This window comes from Bos taurus, chromosome 6, assembly GCF_002263795.3.
Source record: "Bos taurus isolate L1 Dominette 01449 registration number 42190680 breed Hereford chromosome 6, ARS-UCD2.0, whole genome shotgun sequence".
Classification (NCBI taxonomy): domain Eukaryota; kingdom Metazoa; phylum Chordata; class Mammalia; order Artiodactyla; family Bovidae; genus Bos; species Bos taurus.
In genome coordinates this window covers 37,182,250-37,200,933 of record NC_037333.1, presented here as the reverse complement: position 1 = coordinate 37,200,933, position 18,684 = coordinate 37,182,250, and the positions used below count along the sequence as shown (strand labels likewise).

Here is an 18,684-nt window from a genome sequence, read left to right as displayed (position 1 = left end):
CTTCCCTCCCTGGTTCTGGAAGGTGCATGTCTGCTGTTTCTGGCTTCCACTGCAAACCTGAAAAGTGTCCTGGGTGTGTGGGGACGTTGATGATACTCTGCCCCAGTGACCTCACAATAATCTCACAGCCCTGGCCCAGACCCAGTGACTACCTTCCTGTGGCCTTGTGATGTGGACACCACAGACTCCATCCTCACACTTGCTGACCCTGCCTCTCTCTGAGTTCCTGTCCATTGCCTGCTGTCACCTGTACCTCAGAGGTTTGTTTCTTGCAACCCTCACAAAGCAAACACTGTCTGCTCTGGCAGCCCTCACACCTGCCCTGGTGCCCCCATTCCCTCTGGGCACCTGCCCACCTTGGTTCACCTGCACAGGTGGAGGGTTGCTCCTGCTTGACTCTGGCCTGGGCAACCCGGCCATCTCCATCAGTGAACTACCATCAACCTTCTCCAACAAGGTCTGGATCCCAGGCTGGGGAAGGGCTCCCCATTCCAAGCTTTCCCTTTCTTGGATGGTCTCACTCAGCCTCAGAACACCCTTCAGAGTTCTTTTTGCATCTTCCATACACTTTTCCTCAGGAAGTTCCTTGAGGAATATCCCACCAAAACAAAGGAACATACCAAAAAAGAGGGAATAAAAGAGATCTAGCATACAGGGAATCTGGCACAGGAGAAAGGTTTCAGGAGCCCAGCTGTGCCACTAACAGAGCCTAGACTGGAGTCTAGACTGGAGCATGAGGACGGAGGGCTCCAGAAGAGATGCCTCCATGGAAAAATAGGCTTGATGGCTTCTCTGATCAATTTGGCCATGTGAAAAATTGTAGTGAACGTATTTTACAAAGCTTTTAGAGGTTGTAGGAAGACTTGGCCAAAAATCCAAAAAATAATAATAATAAAATACAGTAGTTATTAATGCAAGGAAAAACAAAACTTTGTATAAGGTAGACTTTTTATTTGTTTCTTTATTTTTGGCTGTGCTGGGTCTTGTTTGGTGCACGTGGGCCTTCTCTGGTTGCAGTGGGGGCTGCTCTCTAGTTGCGGTGCACAGACTTGTCATTGCGGTGGCTTCTCTTGTGGCCAAGCACAGGCTCTAGAGCACACAGGCTTCAGTAGCTGTGGTACACGTGATTAGTTGCCCGGAGGCATGTGGAATCATCCCGGACCAGGGATTGAGCCCACATCCCCTGCATTGGCAGGTGGATTCCCAACTACTGGACCACCAGGAAATCCAGGGTAGATTTTAATAATTATAATTTATTTAGCTCAGCAGTAAATGGCATTTACTCACAAGAAGGAAACATTGAATATATTTCACTGTATTTAAAAAAGAAATATAACAATATTTGAGGAATGGAAGAGAAAGAATATATGAGACCAAAATCCTCATCTACCATAATAGAAAGACAATTTGTAATTTCTAAAATAATCAAGTTAAAGCAGAATGGAGATACTGTCTTGTTATTGGTGGTAAATATCAGAAGAAAGAACTAAGAGTTCCAATGGCTACCTCCAATAGACAGGATGCAGAGAGAAGAAGAAAGAGGGCTGGGAGGTGCTAGTTTTCATTTTTAAAAGCGGTATTTGGCTCTTTATACTGTGTTCATGCATTGCCCAGATAAAAATATAAAAGAAGCTTTTAGAAAAATGAGAGAGAAAAGAATGAGATAATGCATATGGACTGCTTGACACTTAGTAGGTGTCAGAATTTGTGAATTCCTTTTCTTCTTTTATTCTCTTAAATCTTTCTCCAGCTTTGCTTTCAGTCTGCAAGAGCTAAGGCTGCCAAGTTCCCCACATTATTCACTGCTGGGTCATGCTGGGTCATGCTGGCCTTTGTGTTGGCTTGAGCTTTACCCCTCCAGGCCAAAGGCCTCAATCCCTTGCAGGAGGCAGAGGAAGCGTAGAGGCCTGTGGTGGGAGAGGGGGGAGTGTGCTCTGTCCATTGGGATGACCCACGGTTCTAAGCCCCAGTCCCTAGCAGCCATGGAACCAGATTCATGGAGTCTTCATTACTGGCTCCAGTCTACTTGGGGTGGTTCCAGAATGAGACCAAAGTGTTTGAAATTCTCACTGGAGATGGTAGACATATGATCATTCCTAATACAGGATAGTCATTGGGAGTGAGATGCCTGGGTTCAAATTCTGGGTCTGCCACCCACAAGGAAAGGGAGCTTAGGCTTCCTTGTGCTTCATTGTTCCCTATTCATAAAGTGAGGCTAGTCACATGTACCGTACAGAACCATTGAGAACATCAAAAGAGAACTCACCAGAAGTGCTTAAAGCAATACATGACTAACACAATACAATACAATACTAACTACAGCCCATAGACTGTAGCCCCCCAGGCTCCTCTGTCCATGGGATTCTCCAGGCAAGAATACTGGAATGGGTGCCATTCCCTTCTCCGGGGGATCTTCCTGACACAGGGATTGAACCTGGGAATCCTGCATTGCAGGCAGATTCTTTACTGTCTGAACCACCAGAGAAGCCCCAGGGCAAACAAAAAGTTGGAGCAATTTGCCAGGGATGAATGTCTGGCTTGATATAAAATCTGGCCAGTAAACCTTGCATGATCCTCACTGCCAAGGACTTCTGAGCCAGAAGGCAGGCAAGGCTGACCTAAAAAGAGATGGGCTCCATTTTTTGCAAACCTTTGCTTCAATCTCTCCATTCACATTTCCTTGGGATTAAAATGTCACCAGTTGGAGTGCTCTGAGCCTTGCAGCAAGTACAAGAAGGGGAAAGTATCAGAGAGTTTGAAAAGTACAAGACTTTTCTGTCTAGATAAACTCACCAGGGGACCACTGAGTTTCCCATGATAGGAATAAGACTGTTTCTCCCCATTTGCTGGGGAGCAGCAAAGCAAAGACTCTGCTGCCTTCTAGTAGCTGCCACGTCTGCTCTTTCCTGATGGGAGCCCCGTGCATTTGATGCAGTCCCATTTCTCACTGTTTCTGGAGGTTGCTTGAGGGAGCAGGAAGGGCTCGGGCCCTGGATACCATCACCCATGGGTTACAATCCCGCACCCACCATTACTGGTTTTCAGTTAGGGCACTTTATTTTTCTCAGCTTGTTTCCTCCTAATCCTGTATCTTTTCTGTGTGACCTTGGGAAAGCTAATTCATCTCTCTCAGCCTCAGTTTCCTCACCTGAAAAGTGGGATGTGTTAACTGGAACTCTTTGTTGCAAAAGTAATAGAAACTATTAGTTTTTTGTTGCTGCTGTAGCGAAATTACCACAAACTTGGTGGCTGAGCACAACACAGATTTATTATCTGACAGTGCTGGAAGTCAGAAGTCCTAAAATCAAGGTGCTGACAGGGCTGTGTCCCTTCTAAAGGCCCTAGAGAAGAACCTGTTTTCTTGCTTTTCCTAGTTAGTGTCTGTCTCTTTCCCCCACCTCCTAACACCAAATCCCCAGTGATTGTTCCAGTTTTGAACAGCTGTCCACTCTGGTCCAGTCAGCTGTGAACCAGCTAGTTTCACACAGCACAAAATGGCTGCTGTGGCCAGGTCCTTACTGTCATTCCAGATGAGTAGGGGAACAGTCACTGTAGCCTGATAAGCCCTCCATTGGGGAGTAGCAAGTGCTCAGGGATGCCCCCGACAACGAGGAAGAACTAGGCAAAGGGGACAGGTCTCCCCCTCTGTGCACTTTCATGCCTCCGTCCTCCCACTTGTGCCCACAGGCCACAGAAGAACGCCTGAAGAAGGAATCCAGCCACAGCCTCCAGATCCAGCACCAGGCGCACCGGCTGGAGATGCAGGCCTTGGAGGAAAAGGCCCGGCAAGAGCTCCAAGGGGAGTTGGAGAGGATGCAGGCTCAGCAGGCACTGCTGTTAGGTATGCATCAGCGGTGCACCCGTCAGGGGTTGGGGCAGCAGGGTGGGGGGTGGTAAGGACCAGGGTGACTCTCCTGGCTCTGCCACCAACCAGCTGCGAGATGTGCATCAGGTCACACACAGCCTTGTTTTCCTTTTCTATGAAGTTAAGTTGCACTTGTTTGTCCATCATAGAAGTGTTGTATGGATTTGATGAGATATTAAATATAAAATGCTTAGCATATAAATGAGCCCACTAACTCATATAAATGAGTTAGTGCAGATAATATTATCATTATTATCTTCGTCATCATTACTGAGCATTAGCCAGATCTCAGCCTTTGTGAGAGTTTCATGCTGCTGCTGCTAAGTCACTTCAGTCATGTCCGACTCTGTGCGACCCATAGACGGCAGCCCAGCAGGCTCCCCTGTCCCTGGGATTCTCCAGGGAAGAACACTGGAGTGGGTTGCCATTTCCTTCTCCAGTGCATGTAAGTGAAAAGTGAAAGTGAAGTCGCCCAGTCGTGTCTTAGCGACCCCATGGACTGCAGCCTACCAGGCTCCTCCATCCATGGGATTTTCCAGGCAAGAGTGCTGGAGTGGGGTGCTATGAGATGGCCTCAAACTCTCATTTCTAAAGATTTCTGTAAAGCTGGGGACTTAAGCCCCCAGGATTCTGGGTGTGCCTCTGCTTTTTTCCCTGCCTTCACATTCTCAGCAGGAAGCTCAGTTCCTCTTCAGTTTTCACAGCAAAAACTTGTCACACAAAGCATTCTGGAAGTTTCCAGAGGCAATAAAGATCTCCAGAGTCAAACTGCATGGGCTTGAAGCCTGACTGTTCAGTGTGCACTAGCTGTGTGACCTCAGGCAAGTTGCTTAAGTGCTCTGTGACTCAGTTGCTCGTCTGTAAAATGGGAATAATAGTATCGCCTTCATTGGGCTATTACAATTACATGAGTATATACATGGGAAGTGCTTAGAATAGCGCCTGGTAAATGCTGTATAAATGTTCACTGTCATTACTGTTGAATATTCCACCTTTGCATGGCTGACTGTAAGGGGCTCTGTCTGTTTTTGTAGATCATCTCTATCTACCTCACTTTCTCCTTTACTCTCATCTTCTTTCTCACTCTTAAGAGCAAGACAAATGTTCTCCTTATTTCATGTCTAGCATTAAAGACCATATAGACCTTTTAAAAAATTTCTTCAAACCCTGACAGCGCTCTCCTTAAGAGAGTTTTAGGAAGAGTATTTTCTTTACCTCCATAAGTGAATAAGATCTACTTGCTGCTTGATTTCATTAGACAATATGACATGCTCACTGCATGTCAGCACATCAGCCTGTCATGTTTCCAGATGAAGGAGAGAAAGAGTCCCACAGATTTCCCAGTTAGCAGCTACCCTGGAATGGAGGTGGCCACGTGGGAAATGCCAAAGTTTCTGTCTTCTTCATCTTAAGAAGACACATTATACAAGATAAAACCCAGGTTGTACCACACTTCTTAGGAACCAGACGCCCCAGACTGAGATCAGGCTGGACAACCCTGATGAGTCCACAGAAATCATCTTTGCTGCCCCGTCCCTGGCCTCTCTGACCCCACAGCAGCCTGGTCCTTACCTGGATGAAAGATTCTAGAGAGACCCTGGGGACAGACTGGCATGCTCAGCACAAGTCCCAGGAAGAAAGGGCTTTGTGGACTCTGTAATGATGATAGCAAATCGTGGGCTTTGTGGGTGGCACTGGGTGGGGGGAGCACAGACCACCACCAGGTGATACTAGGACTTCCTGGTCCAAGTTACTCCCCTTCCATCATCCGTGTAAGACACACCTGACATGCAGTATAGGTCACTGTGTGAGGAGCGGGAAGGGTGAGTGTCCACCGGGCTGCCTGACGCACTGCAGTGGGTACCTAGATGTGCTGGTTGAATAGGTGGATTGGCAGGTGGAGGGATGGGGGTGTAGATGGGTAAATGAATGGATGGTGAGGAAATATGAGAAAAGAGGGGCAGGTAATGAATGAACCCTCTGTAGTTCATGCTTTGCTAAAGGGTTTTATTACACATATTTTTATGATGAAGGATTTCAAAAATTGGGTTGTGTTTAAGCTGTAGAAATCACTATTAAAATCCTAGAGGAGAAGGAAGATGATGAAATAAACTTTTCAACAGAATAGCATCAGAATAATTAAACTTTTATATGTGTTTAAATACTGTCCTTTCAGGGAAGCATAGTAAATTTGTGGGAAATCTTTTACAACTGGGACACTTTCATAATATCATTAATTTTCACTCTAAACATCTTTTATTTATTTTACAAATATATGTTGAGCACTTGCTCTATACTGAGTCCTGTACTATGTATCTTATGGTGTCTGGGATTATTGGAACAATGTTTCAAAAGTAATTTGCAATAACTAAAATATAAAGTCTCAAAAGTCCATAATGGAAAATAAAGTATCAAATTTACTAGCACTTGAAAATCATATTCTCTTTAAAAATTAATAATTCACTGAATACTGTCTACTCCATCAGAAAATGTTCTTTTCGAAATGATTATTTTATTTGCCTTTTGATCATGCTGGGAAGTGTCACACTATCAGAAATCACCCACAATCCTCAGAGGAGAAATTGTACTTCCTGGTGGTACTGGTCCCTGAGTTAAGGAGGGCATGTACGTTTCTCCTGGATGATTCTGGTTTTCATAATGACTCTGTTGGGATGATATGCCATCCCCTCCCTGCTGTCCACAATCCAGCTAGGAACTTACATCCATGAGAAGGAGAACCTGTGATTGTTTGTCTCCTTGAGAATTAGCATAAATATATGTCAACATTTCCAATTTGAGACCTGTACTTCAAGAAGAGGCCACTGGGTCATATGCTAATTCCCTGTTCTTAATTTTCTGTCTTGGTGCTGAGGCCAAGTGTTGCCTCAGGGTTCAGCTCTGGATTCAGGCTGTCCCACCCCCGATCCTAACCAACTAGCAATGGTTAAGCAGGTGATTCTGAGGGAAGAAGAACCATGGAAAGTGTTGAATTCTGACACTATGACTTATTAGCAGTATAGCTCTGGGCTGCTCAGCCTTTCTGAGGTTCTGTTCCTTCATCATAAAGTGGGAGGGATAATACTGGATAGGATGGTTGTAGGGTTTCACTGAAAACACTTTTTAAGGGCTTAACACATTTAGTACTCTATAAATGGTATTACTGTTGCTGTTCTCTTGAAACAGGTAAGTTTGGGGAACATGAACCAACACCTACAGCTGCTCCCCACCCTAACCCACCCCAGACTTTGGCCTCAGCATGCCCCTGACCTTCCACTGCTCTTCCTTTTGCAGAGTCCCTGAGGCAGGAGCTGGCAGAGCAGCGGGCTGCCTGCTCTGAGCACCAGAAGGACCTGGAGGTGCTGCAGACTGAGCTGAGGGCCCTGGACAGCATGGGCAGACGCCAGGCCATCACCCAGTGTCCAGGGGACAGCGAGGACCATGCTGGGACTTCAGAGGTCAGCACCCCTGCCCTGCCCACACCCTTCTTGGAGCAGCATCAGGGAGAGGTTCCAAGTGCTCTTTCACCCCCTCTCCTTTCACAAGCCTGGGGGATACTTCATGAGCCTGCAGGTTCCCATCTCTGGAAAGCAAAAACAAGTTTTAAGTACAGCCTGTTATTTTAAATTCAGATGAAATAGCATCTCAGGGTGTTGGTGACAGACAGGCGCTACAGACGGCCCATCTGGGTCACTCCATTGACCTGCACAAAATTTCTCAGAACACCTCACCAAACAGACTCCTGCCTAGATGTCCCTTGTTCCCATGAATGGGGGATGTCTTTCTGTCACTAAAGCTCTGAACTTTCTGGTCAGACTTGGCCCATCATTCTCCTTCTTGCCCATCCATAATTCCTACCTTGCTAGGTAGCACAGGGACCCCCTAACAACCCAGACATCTCTCCCTAGCCCACCACATTGGGCCTCAGGTATCCATCTAAGGCACCTCTGTCTAAAGCCTTCAGTGGCTCCCTGCTGCTATCAGAATAAGCTCCCAGTGCCCAGTCTGATGTTGAAAAGCCTTCAGCCACTGGCTGCATTTCCCTCTCTACTCTAAACGTGGGCTCTGCCTCCTGCCTCAGTGCCTTTGCGTGTGCCCTCCCCCCTGCCTGGGACCCTTCCTCCCTTTTCAGTGCCCAGCTGATCCTTCCAGGCTGGGGGTCTCCCATCCACACCCATGACTTCTCTCCACCCTCTGAGTGCCTGGAGCACTTCCTGTTACTGCAGCTCAGCTGGCACCCGCATCTACTGCCTGTCCTGTTAGGGACCCATCGCTACATGGATATCCTTGTTTCCTCAACCGGACTACGAGTCCTTTTAGAACAAGCCATGTCTGTCCATCTCAGTCCACCCCAGCCCCAGCACTTGGCACACAGCTCTGCACACAGAACAATCTCCACCAGAGTACGCAAATGGCCATGACTAGTTGGTGTCCCAGCCCTGCTGAAGATCAGAGGAACATGGGGATCATTCATTCCAGATTTTGCTGGTACTGAGAATCTGAACACAATTTCAGTGTTGAATGAGAATTATTAACAACTGATATATCACAGTGAGTTCAGCTCAGTTGGTAAAGTCTGCTGCTGCTGCTAAATCACTTCAGTCGTGTCCAACTCTATGCGACCCCATAGACAGCAGCCCAACAGGCTCCCCCGTCCCTGGGATTCTCCAGGCAAGAACACTGCTGTGGGTTGCCATTTCCTTCTCCAATGCAGGAAAATGAAAAGTGAAAGTGAAGTCGCTCAGTCGTGTCCGACTCTTCGAAACCCCATGGACTGCAGCCTACCAGGCTCCTCCATCCATGGGGTTTTCCAGGCAAGAGTACTAGAGTGGGGTGCCATCGCCTTCTCCGTGGTAAAGTCTAGCAGAGGAAAAACAGAACATGATCCATTAAATGTTCTAGATTGGTGGGAGCCACCTGGACCTATGGTAGGGGACAGGGGAAATGTGGGATGGTGACAGCTGGTGGCTGGAGGGTTCAGTGATAGGCCCACTGCAGTGAGTGACAGGCTCACCTGAGGGCTATAGATAGAGACTCAGGCTGGGTGGAGAGACAGTACCTGGTCATCAATGTGCCGGCCTCACCTACATCTCACTGGAGGGAAGCCCTGAACACTCATGGAGAAACAGCAGACTCTGGATGATCTCCCACACAGAGAAGAAATGTATTCATAAGAAGGAATAACTCCAGGCAGCAGGAATGAAGGGGCAGCAGTGAGGGGGCAGGCAGAATATAAGGATGCACTGATGGATACCACTGCAGGTAAGTGGTGTTCCATCCACTGGGATCTTCTGAGAGCCCCATGAAATAATTCTCAAATCTGTCCCAGCCAAGGACAGAGAGGGATGGACTTACCCGTCAGCTTCTCTCTCCGCTAGTCAAGGGTGGCCCCACAGAACCTTAACTCAGCACTTCTGGGTCACACAGATGTGAGTGCCAGGTGGTGCCCATGAGTATCCCACACCATGTGCGCCCCAGGGCTGGAAGCAAGAAGTATGGGGCCTAGGCCACGCATGCCCCATCTGCAATGCTGTTCAGTCTTCGTGTGGAAGGAACAGGCGCACAAACCTTCAGGCACGTTTGCGTGGCCTTGAAAACTGCTACATTCACCAATCGGGGATTAACTGTGCCCCCATTTAATGTTGCACATAAATCTTTATATTTCTGTCTGAACCTTGGCATTTCAAGCATCATTTCACAGCAGGCATTCATTTGGCACCTACTGAATTCCAGATACTGTGCTAGGTGGTATAGAATTGGGAAGATTCAAGTGGAGATGGCTCCTTCCTTTTCTCCACCTGCTGGTCTGATAGAAAAAAACAGCACTTCAGCAAATCAGTGCACTTCTGTGTAACCTCTACACAGATGGGATCTGGCTCTCAGAGAAAAGACATCTCCTTGCCTCTCCCCCAAGGAGATGAGAAAGTATCACCAAGGCAGGAATGATTGGGTGTGGAGGGCACTCTAGGTAAAGAGACGGGTGAGGGCAAAGTGTGGGGCAGTGGATTATAACTGCGGTGGCCTCAGAATCACCTGGGAAGCTTTTCTCAGAAGACACAGGGCTGAGATCTATCCAGACTCATTCTTCCAGAATCTTGGGAGGAGGTGTGATAGATCGTTATCTTTCAGCAAATATTCACTCTCCCCTTCCTCTGCCCTCTGTGGTGTTGCCCCAGATTTACATGTTAAAACCCTAATCACCAATATGATGGAATTTGGAAATGAAACTTTGGGGGATAACTAGTGAATTAATGTCCTTACAAGAAGAGACACGAGACATTCCCCCCACCCCCACACACACATAGACTCCACAGAGGTGGAGTGTTGGGCTTGTTTTGATTTAAGCCACATTCTTGGCTCACCAGAATCATTCGACTTTTCTAGAGCCAAATTTGGCCAACTCTCAAAGCTGAAAACTTCAAGAGACTAGACATTAGCTCCTGAATCAAGTGCGGAATTTGGGCTCTAAGCTGGGTCTTTGCGGCGGTACATCTATGGCCCTTGTCTGCCATTGAGTCTCCTGCAAACGGTTCTTCTGGCTGCTTTCTCCCCAGAAGGAGGGCGGCCCGGGCCAGGCGGGCTCCCCCAAAAGCAAGAGCGCAGCGGAGCTCCAGCCCAGCGAGGGATGCAGCCTCCGGGAGGAGAACTCGCAGCTCAAGGAGGCAGTGAAGCGGCTGCAGGCCGAGGTGGAACAGCACCAGCAGGAGGCGCTGCAGCTCCGCGACCAGAGCAGGTCGGTCTGAGGCTCCCAGCTTCCCTCCCTCCCTCTCCCCCAACTCTGCCCCTTAGTGAGCCTCTGGGGTTTAAGATTAGGTTACACCATCGGCATCTTCCCAAAGAAAAGACTCCCTAGTAGCCAGGACTTCACTGGTGTTACTCCTTTGACCCATGGAAGGTATCAGTGGTCTAGGAATTCTAGATCTCAAAACTGCTGCAGAGGATAAGCCCTGAAGTAGAGGGAGGGGTCGATGCTGGGTTTACCCTATTTCCCTACAGATCAGGAAATTTATGGAATCAAACTTAATACCAAAAGTATTCTTAAAACCAGCCTTAGGGAGATGGTGCAGTGGCATAGTTTAAAAAACAGTGCTGTGTGCTCCTGTTAATAGCTGTGTGACCTTGGGCAAGTCTGCTAACCTCTCCTACCTGTAAACTAGGAAACACTACCTCTCTTGGGGCTATTGTAGATGCAGTGAAACATATTGGAAGATGCTTACCACGGACTGACCCTGGTACTTGGTAAATTGTAGTGATAACTATGATTTTCTTATCTAGCTTGGATAGCCCTTTTTCCATCCTGAATTCACAGCCCTTTTTCACCTTGATGGAAAGTTTATAACTACAACTTTAATTTTGTTAATGGATATAGGACTTTTCAGGTTATCTGTTTCTTCCTGAGCAAGCTTTGGTAATTTGTATCTTTGAAGGCACTTATCCATTTCACCCCAGTGTTTGAATGTCCCTGCTGCTGCTGCTGCTAAGTCGCTTCAGTCGTGTCCGATTCTGTGCGACCCCATAGATGGCAGCCCACCAGGCTTCCCTGTTCTTGGGATTCTCCAGGCAAGAACACTGGAGTGGGTTGCCATTTCCTTCTTCAATGCATGAAAGTGAAAACTGAAAGTGAAGCTGCTCAGTCATGCCAACTCTTAGCGACCCCATGGACTGCAGCCTACCAGGCTCCTCTGTGCATGGGATTTTCCAGGCAAGACTGCCGGAGTGGGGTACCATTGCCTTCTCCGTTTGAATGTCCCAGTTTCCAGCATAAAGATCAAGTGAAAGTAGGCCTGAGAATAGCCATGAACCCACTTGCCAAGATGGAGCACCTTAAATTAGGGACTCACCTTTTAACACTGGAATAAGGACACTGGACCAGAGTAGGGGTTCCTAATTATTTCCGGTTACAGCTTCCTCCAAATGAGGAAAGCAACAGTCCCTCTCCTGGAGAAGGGTATCCTCACACAAAAATATGCATGTACTTTTGGAAGGTGTCAGGCCCTCAGGCTGGTCTGTGGATCCCTTAGTGCCCCACCCCAAGGTTAAGAAAAGTGATATTAATAGCTGATGGTCAAATATATACTTTGTGCAACGGGCTGTCCTGGACATGGATTAACATGTTTCATCCTTGCAATAACCCTACAAGGTAGCCCCTATTGTCAGTCACACGGAGAAACTGAGCCAAGCCTAGCTTGCCCAAGGTCGCACAACTAGGAAGTGATGGGGGAGGTCATGGATGGACACTGGTAGCCTAAATGCTGTTCTCTTAGCCACTCTCAGACCCTGCCTTTCCAGACTGGACTGCAGGTCTCCCAGCTCTCAGAGTCCCAACAGTCGGCAATTCTGGTTAAGAATCTCAGCCTCCAGGCCTCCCCACCTGCTCCCCAGTGTTTTCTGGGACTCCTTTCCTGAGCTGTCCTCCCACCTTTCCCCTTGAAGACTGCCCTTTGTGCTCAGGTCCTTCATGGAATGCTGGGGTGGAAGGTGCTGAGAAGGTGTCCTGCAAGATGGGTTTATTCTGGTCCCCACAACTCAGAGAACCCAGGTCTCCTTCCCACCATGTCCTGACCTCAGATTCTGCAGGCCACCCAGCAGAGTGGGGAGAAACTCCAGTACCCTAGAAGTTCAGTTGCTAGATGCCTGAGCAAGCCCAGCTGTGCTTCTCCTCCCACCCCACACCCCCGCCCCTCCAGGCTGCTGGAGGAGGATCAGCAAGCCCAGCGGGCCCGGGAGGTGGAGATCCTGCGCCAGGAACACCGGAAGGAGATGCAGGCCATGGTGGCTGATTTCAGCAGTGCTCAAGCCCGGCTCCAGGCCCGGCTGGCTGCCCTGGAAACCGAGTAAGTGAGGCTTTGGCCCCAGGCTGGGAGGGACTTGTAAATGTACCATTTTGCTAGGGGGACCAACTCATCCCAGTGTCCCTGGGACTCTCCTAGTTTTATAAGTAGAAGTCCTGAGTTCCAGAAGCGCCTCAGTTCCAGGCAAACTGGGAAGGTTGGTCACCCGTCCTTTTATGAGAGACAACATTCCTGTCTCATGCAGGGCACTGTTAATCTGTGAGGAATGAGCATGGTTTAACCCTCACGCTTGGAAGAAATCAGAAGGATCAAGGCTGCTTTTTTTATGAGTATTTTCCCCCTAATATGCATCATCTCATTTAATCCTCACAGCAGTTCTTTTTTTTTTTTTAATTAATTTTAATTGGAGGCTAATTACAGCATTGTGGTGGTTTTGCCATACATTGACATGAATCAGCCATGGGTGTACATGTGTTCCCTATCCTGAAACCCCTCCAACCTCCCTCCCCATCCCATCCCTCAGGGTCATCCCAGTGCACCAGCCCTGAACACCCTGTCGCATGCATTGAACCTGGGCTAATGATCTATTTCACATATGGTTATATACATGTTTCAGTGCTATTCTCTCAAATCATCCCACCCTGGCCTTCTCCCACAAAGTCCAAAAGTCTGTTCTTTACATCTGTGTCTCTTTTGCTCTCACAGAAGTTCTTAAAGGTAGAAGCTTATTCCCATGGACAGATTAAGAAACCAAGAGCCCTTCTTGCAAGCATTCATCTATTCATTCAACAAATAATTGTTAAGGGCCTTCTGTGTGCCTTGCACTGTTTTAGGTTCTGGAGTTACAGTGGGAATAAAACAAAAACTGTGCTCTCATAGCACTCACAAATTCTAGATGGAGATTCTGACAAAGAGTAAACAAACAAATATTAAACTTCATAACAGATAGTGAAAATGCTATAAGGAAAACAGGATCAATATCTGGAGTGCCAAGGGTGGGCAAGGAGGTGACATTTAAGCATAAGGAGGCATGGAAATGAGAGCGATATTTGGACCAAGAGCTTCCAATCAGACAGAACAGCAAGTGCAAAGGCCCTGGGGCCTGCCTCCAAGACCAAACAGCCAGAAGGCTTAAGTGGAATGAATGGGAGAGTGATGGTAGGAACTAAGGTTGGCAGAATAACTGGGAGGGATAAAGAAGATGCTCCACTGAGTGAGAACGGGTTTGGGTGTATTTGTGTGGAGTGCATGGGGAAGCCCTTGCTTCAGAAGCAAGAGCTTCTGATTCACCTTTTAACAGGGTCATTTCTGACTGCTGAGAAGAGACTGGGGGATCAGGGTTAGTGACAAGGTGACCAGGTCAAGCAGCACTAAGTAACTTTACATGTCACCTGTCTTACCCTTAACTTGTGCTTTTAAAAACTGTCCCCAACTGTCTCCAATATAAAGCAAATCATCCAAAATCTGGAGTAGGTTTTACCATCTACCATCTAATGGGTTCTTACCCATGTGCCAGGCATACATTATCTCATTGAATCCTCATAACCACCCAGTTTCATGCCCATTTTAAAGAAGGAACTGAGGGTTATGGGCAAAATACCCATTCCATACCTAAAAAAAAACAGAACTGGGTTAAGAGCCCGGGTCCTCTCACCCCAAGCCCTGGCCTCTTATCAACTAGTCAGTGGATCACCTGCAGCCCCCCTCCCTCCACCACCGTCCACAGGTTATTTCTCTCCAGCTTCACACTGAAAGGGCTGTGGGTACCTGCTACCCCGCTATTTTGCAGAACCAGCTCATGCCGTGCTCTCTGGCTGCCAGGAGATGGCGATAGAACCACATCTGTATTAGCACAATCTGCTGTCGTTAGCAGCAGTGGGGACATTTGCCAGCCAAGGCCACTTTCCCCAAACTTCCCTGGTTCTTGAAGCCCCAGTGAATGTGACATCTATGTGCACAGATCTTTGATTCCTGGGCCCTACAGCCCAGGAATGACACATGTCAGACTGGGAGTTGGGGTCCTGGGCTCCATCCACCTGGAGCTCTGCAACCAACTCACTGGCTGACCCTGGGCCTCAGTTTCCCCTTTGGTGAACAGAGAGTAGCCAGCCAGGCCAAGCACATGGCAGCATCCCCATCATGTCCACATCTCCCTCCTCGCAGTTGAGTCATTGCGGCACAGGGGCTAACTGCATGCCTGCTTGAAACAGACTGAAAGATTCCGGAGAGAAGCCAGGGAAGGGGGCATCCAGGCCGGAGGACGTTCAGCTCATAGGCCGTCTGCAGACCCGCTTGAAGGAGAGGGAGGAGATCATCAAGCAGCTCACGGTGAGGCTTCAGGGGCGTTCACTTTAGCCTGGCACTTCCCTGGGGGCCTAAAACTGTATTCCTGATAACCTAAAACCACCTTACAAAAGGTCCTCGGTTATTGTTTCCCTGTTATATAAAATAACACATGCTCACTAGAAAAAATTAACACAGGAAAGTAGAAAGCAAAAATAATCACTCTGCTCCCAAGTCCTACACCATCTGCCTGTTTGTTGGTATTGGTTTTGCTAACCTATAGAATTTGGGAAAATCTAGAATGACTTGGACCTCACATCCTTGTCTCCTCACTTTGACCATTACTTTAGGATTTTTCCAGCCTTCCTGTGCTCCACGCTTTGGTTGAAAGTTCTCTATAAGCCAGCTCCCAGTGGTTTACATTTAGCTCTGGGGACATTGGCTGATACACTTGCTTCTGTCGGCGTGGCCCACATGGGTCAGCTAGTTAGCCACATGAGAAGTCTAGCCACTTCCCTGTGTCTCTCCCTTTGCCACCTTGGTCCAGGCCCCACTGCCTCTTACAGTGAGAGTCCTTTGGACTCCCCACTCACTCCAGCCTCACCCTACTCTGCTGACCTCACAGCAACCAGGGTAATTTTAGTAAAATGTAAGACAGATCACAGCACAGCTCTGTTCAGAACTACCTATGGCTCCTTGTCCTTCTCAGAGTAAAATCAATGGTCTTATAGTGGCTTACACAGCTACACATCCTCCCACAACACACACACACACACACTTGTAACTCACACCCATCCTTGCACCCTCCTGCTCCCCAGGCACACTGCTTCATGTCAAGATGATGAGGAAAACTTAACCCACTAACTGAAAATTAGATGATACTAATAAGGAATTGGAGAAGGAAATGGCAACCCATTCCAGTATTCTTGCCTGGAGAATTCCAGGGACAATAGAGCCTGGCAGGCTACAGTCCATGAGTCGCAAAGTCAGACTTGACTAAGCGACTAACACACAATAAGGAATTGTTTGTTAAGTGTGACAGAAGCATCATGGTTATGTTTTGTAAAGAGTCCTTATCTCTTAGAAATACTTATCAATGTTTTTACAGATGAAATTTTACAACTGGACCTTATTTTAAAAACAAGACATCTGGAAAGAAAAACCGTGGAAAATGACACAGATAAAAGATTGACCATATAGCGATTGTGTTATTGTTTAGTCAAAGTCATGTCCAACTCTTTTAGACTGTCTAACCCCATGGACTGTAGGCCACCAGGCTCCTCTGTCCATGGAATTTCCCAGGCAAGAATAATGGAGTCGGTTGCATTTCCTTCTGAGATCTTCCTGACTTAGGGATCGAATCCACATCTTTGGCATTGGTAGGCAGATTCTTTACCACTGAGCCACCAAGAAGACCCATAGAACAATTGTACCTGGGTGTTTTTTTATTTTGCCTTAGCTAATAACTTTCTGCAGTAGACTTTTCTCAGATGCTAAGAGTACCTGGATCTCTGATTTCCCTAAGGCATTCCAAATAAGCTTGCCCTTTCCTTTACAAGAGGGGCTGGGGATACAAAGGCCCCAGAAATAAAGGTGCTTCCTCAAAGCCTCAGTGGATTGTAATTTGATTCCCACTGACTTCCCCTTTTCCCTGATCTTTCTTCCTCTCTGTAATCTGCCCCCACACAGCCATCTTCCTTCAAATCAAACTCAGCGTGCTGTGTAGTTAGGCTCATTTAGACTCAGTCGTATTGTTTTTCCAGGAGGAGAGAAGATTTCACTATGCAGCGTTCCCCAGCGCAATGTCCCATCGGAATCGATCCTTCTCTTTCAATCCTCACCCAGGGTATTTGACCCCTTCCATGAAGGTAAATTGGTCCTACTGGTTCCAATGCATCACAGAATTCTGCTGGCTTCATTTTCCCCAAAGATAATGGTAGCTTATTTATCAACAGTCTAGCATTCATTTAGAGAAATATTCATTGAAAATAAGACCCTCAGGAGATAGTACAAATTACTAGCAAACTGTTTATATCTGACAAGGCAGATTATGTATAATTTTTATGAGTTTTTTACATTTTCCAAACTTTTTATACATGTGTCACTACTAATAGTGGCTATATCTTGGTGATAGGAAGGAGAAGGGCAAGAATCCTTCACTTCACCTTTTTTTTCCTTTTATATTTTTGCAATGTATTACAGTGAGAATAGTCACATCCAGATTTCTCATCTGCTATCACAAAATCCTAAAGCACTAAAAAGTTTCTATTTTTTGGTAATTCATTACCTCCAGTTGAATTCATGTGAGCTCATTTATTTTTATATATCCCTCTTCATGTGACAAAATGTAAGGTTCACTCCAGAAATATTAATGTATTTGAGGACAGCGTGGGCCAGCTTCTGCTGAGGGTGCCTTTTAAAATCTAAAAACTTTAAATGAAAACATACATTTGCTGCCAGAAGTTTTGGATAGAGATTGTGAGCCTTTTTTAAAGCACAACAACATGCAATATATAAATAAAAGTATTGTCTCTGGCTCACATAATTCTGGCATGGCAGGCTTACCTACTTTTACAATAATGCTTCTTTTAGGTGGCACTAACAGGCCTTTCTTTTAATACCAACAGAAAAAGAAGATGGAGGAAGTGCCCAGCCGAGTGGTCAGTGTGCCAAACCTCGCTTCCTATGCTAAGAACTTTCTGAGTGGTGACCTGAGCTCCAGGATCAATGCCCCTCCGATAACTAAGTCACCCAGCTTGGACCCAGGTCCCAGCTGTGGCCGGCCCTACAAACCCACGCCATCTCTAGATGTGCAAACTGCCACAAGGTAGGGGGCCAGAGCTGGGCTTCCCAGGTGGTGCTAGTGGCAAAGAACCTTCCTGCCAATGCAGGAGACGTAAGAGAGGCGGGGTTGATCCCTGGGTTTGGGAAGATCTCCTGGAGAAGGGCATGGCAACCCACTCCAGCATTCTTGCCTGGATTATCCCATGGACAGAGGAGGCTGGCAGACTATGATACATGGGTTGCAAAGAGTCAGACACTACTGAAGTGACTCAGCATGCACGCAGAGGGCCAAAGCTATTATTCCATTTTTCTGTAGACAAGAGGGAAATTAGAATTCCTTTCTGGCACCTGTTAAATACCCAGCATTTGGGCTGATACAAAGAATAACAAAACAAGCCTTGCTTTGGACAAATTGCAACTCAGCCAAAAAGAAAGATTATCTATGAGAAGGGAAATAGGTCATTCTTTAGAAGAGATACTATTCCTGATAACAAATTCCAGAAAGCCTTTTTTTTTTTTTCTTTTCCATGGATGAGTAGACAGGGGACACTGAATCACTTAGCCAATGACTTCAGAGTGGTTCACACAAACGATGGGCTGTCATCATCTGGCCTTGAGTCTGGATTCAAATTCTGGTCCTCCTCATTCTTAGCTTGTGTGGCTTTGGGCAGCTCACTTGACATCTCTGTTTCCTCACCTCTAAAATGAAGATAATATACCACTTACCTCTTCAGATTCATGTGAAACTAAAGGAATTAATCCATAGAACATGCTCAGCACAAGACCTGGCATAGAACTATTCAGCAATTTCCCACTATTATTAAAAGGTTATTTCTCAAGATTCATTATATAATCTTGTAATTTTATTCTTAATCTGTGGGTTTGGTTGATCACGTATGGTGCTCTCTGATACTGCTTTGTTTTCCAGAAACCCTTACAGCATGCTTCTCTTCCAGAAATGTG

The 18,684-nt window shown here is 46.9% G+C and overlaps 1 protein-coding gene across 3 annotated transcripts in view; it reads left to right on the top strand.

Moving 5' to 3' along the window:
• The window catches only part of FAM184B (family with sequence similarity 184 member B), a 123,489-nt gene that overhangs the window by 100,620 nt on the left and 4,185 nt on the right, over nucleotides 1-18,684 (top strand). For 2 of the 3 annotated variants that reach the window (XM_005207820.5, XM_002688146.7), the window contains 7 exons: nucleotides 3,688-3,841; nucleotides 7,157-7,320; nucleotides 10,417-10,595; nucleotides 12,550-12,696; nucleotides 14,865-14,982; nucleotides 16,701-16,805; nucleotides 17,565-17,764. In XM_005207820.5, coding sequence (XP_005207877.1) covers nucleotides 3,688-3,841; nucleotides 7,157-7,320; nucleotides 10,417-10,595; nucleotides 12,550-12,696; nucleotides 14,865-14,982; nucleotides 16,701-16,805; nucleotides 17,565-17,764 — 1,067 coding nt within the window. Of the gene's footprint in view, nucleotides 1-3,687; nucleotides 3,842-7,156; nucleotides 7,321-10,416; nucleotides 10,596-12,549; nucleotides 12,697-14,817; nucleotides 14,983-16,700; nucleotides 16,806-17,564; nucleotides 17,765-18,684 lie in introns of those variants that run through there. The other variant, XM_010806046.4, reaches the window with a different exon arrangement.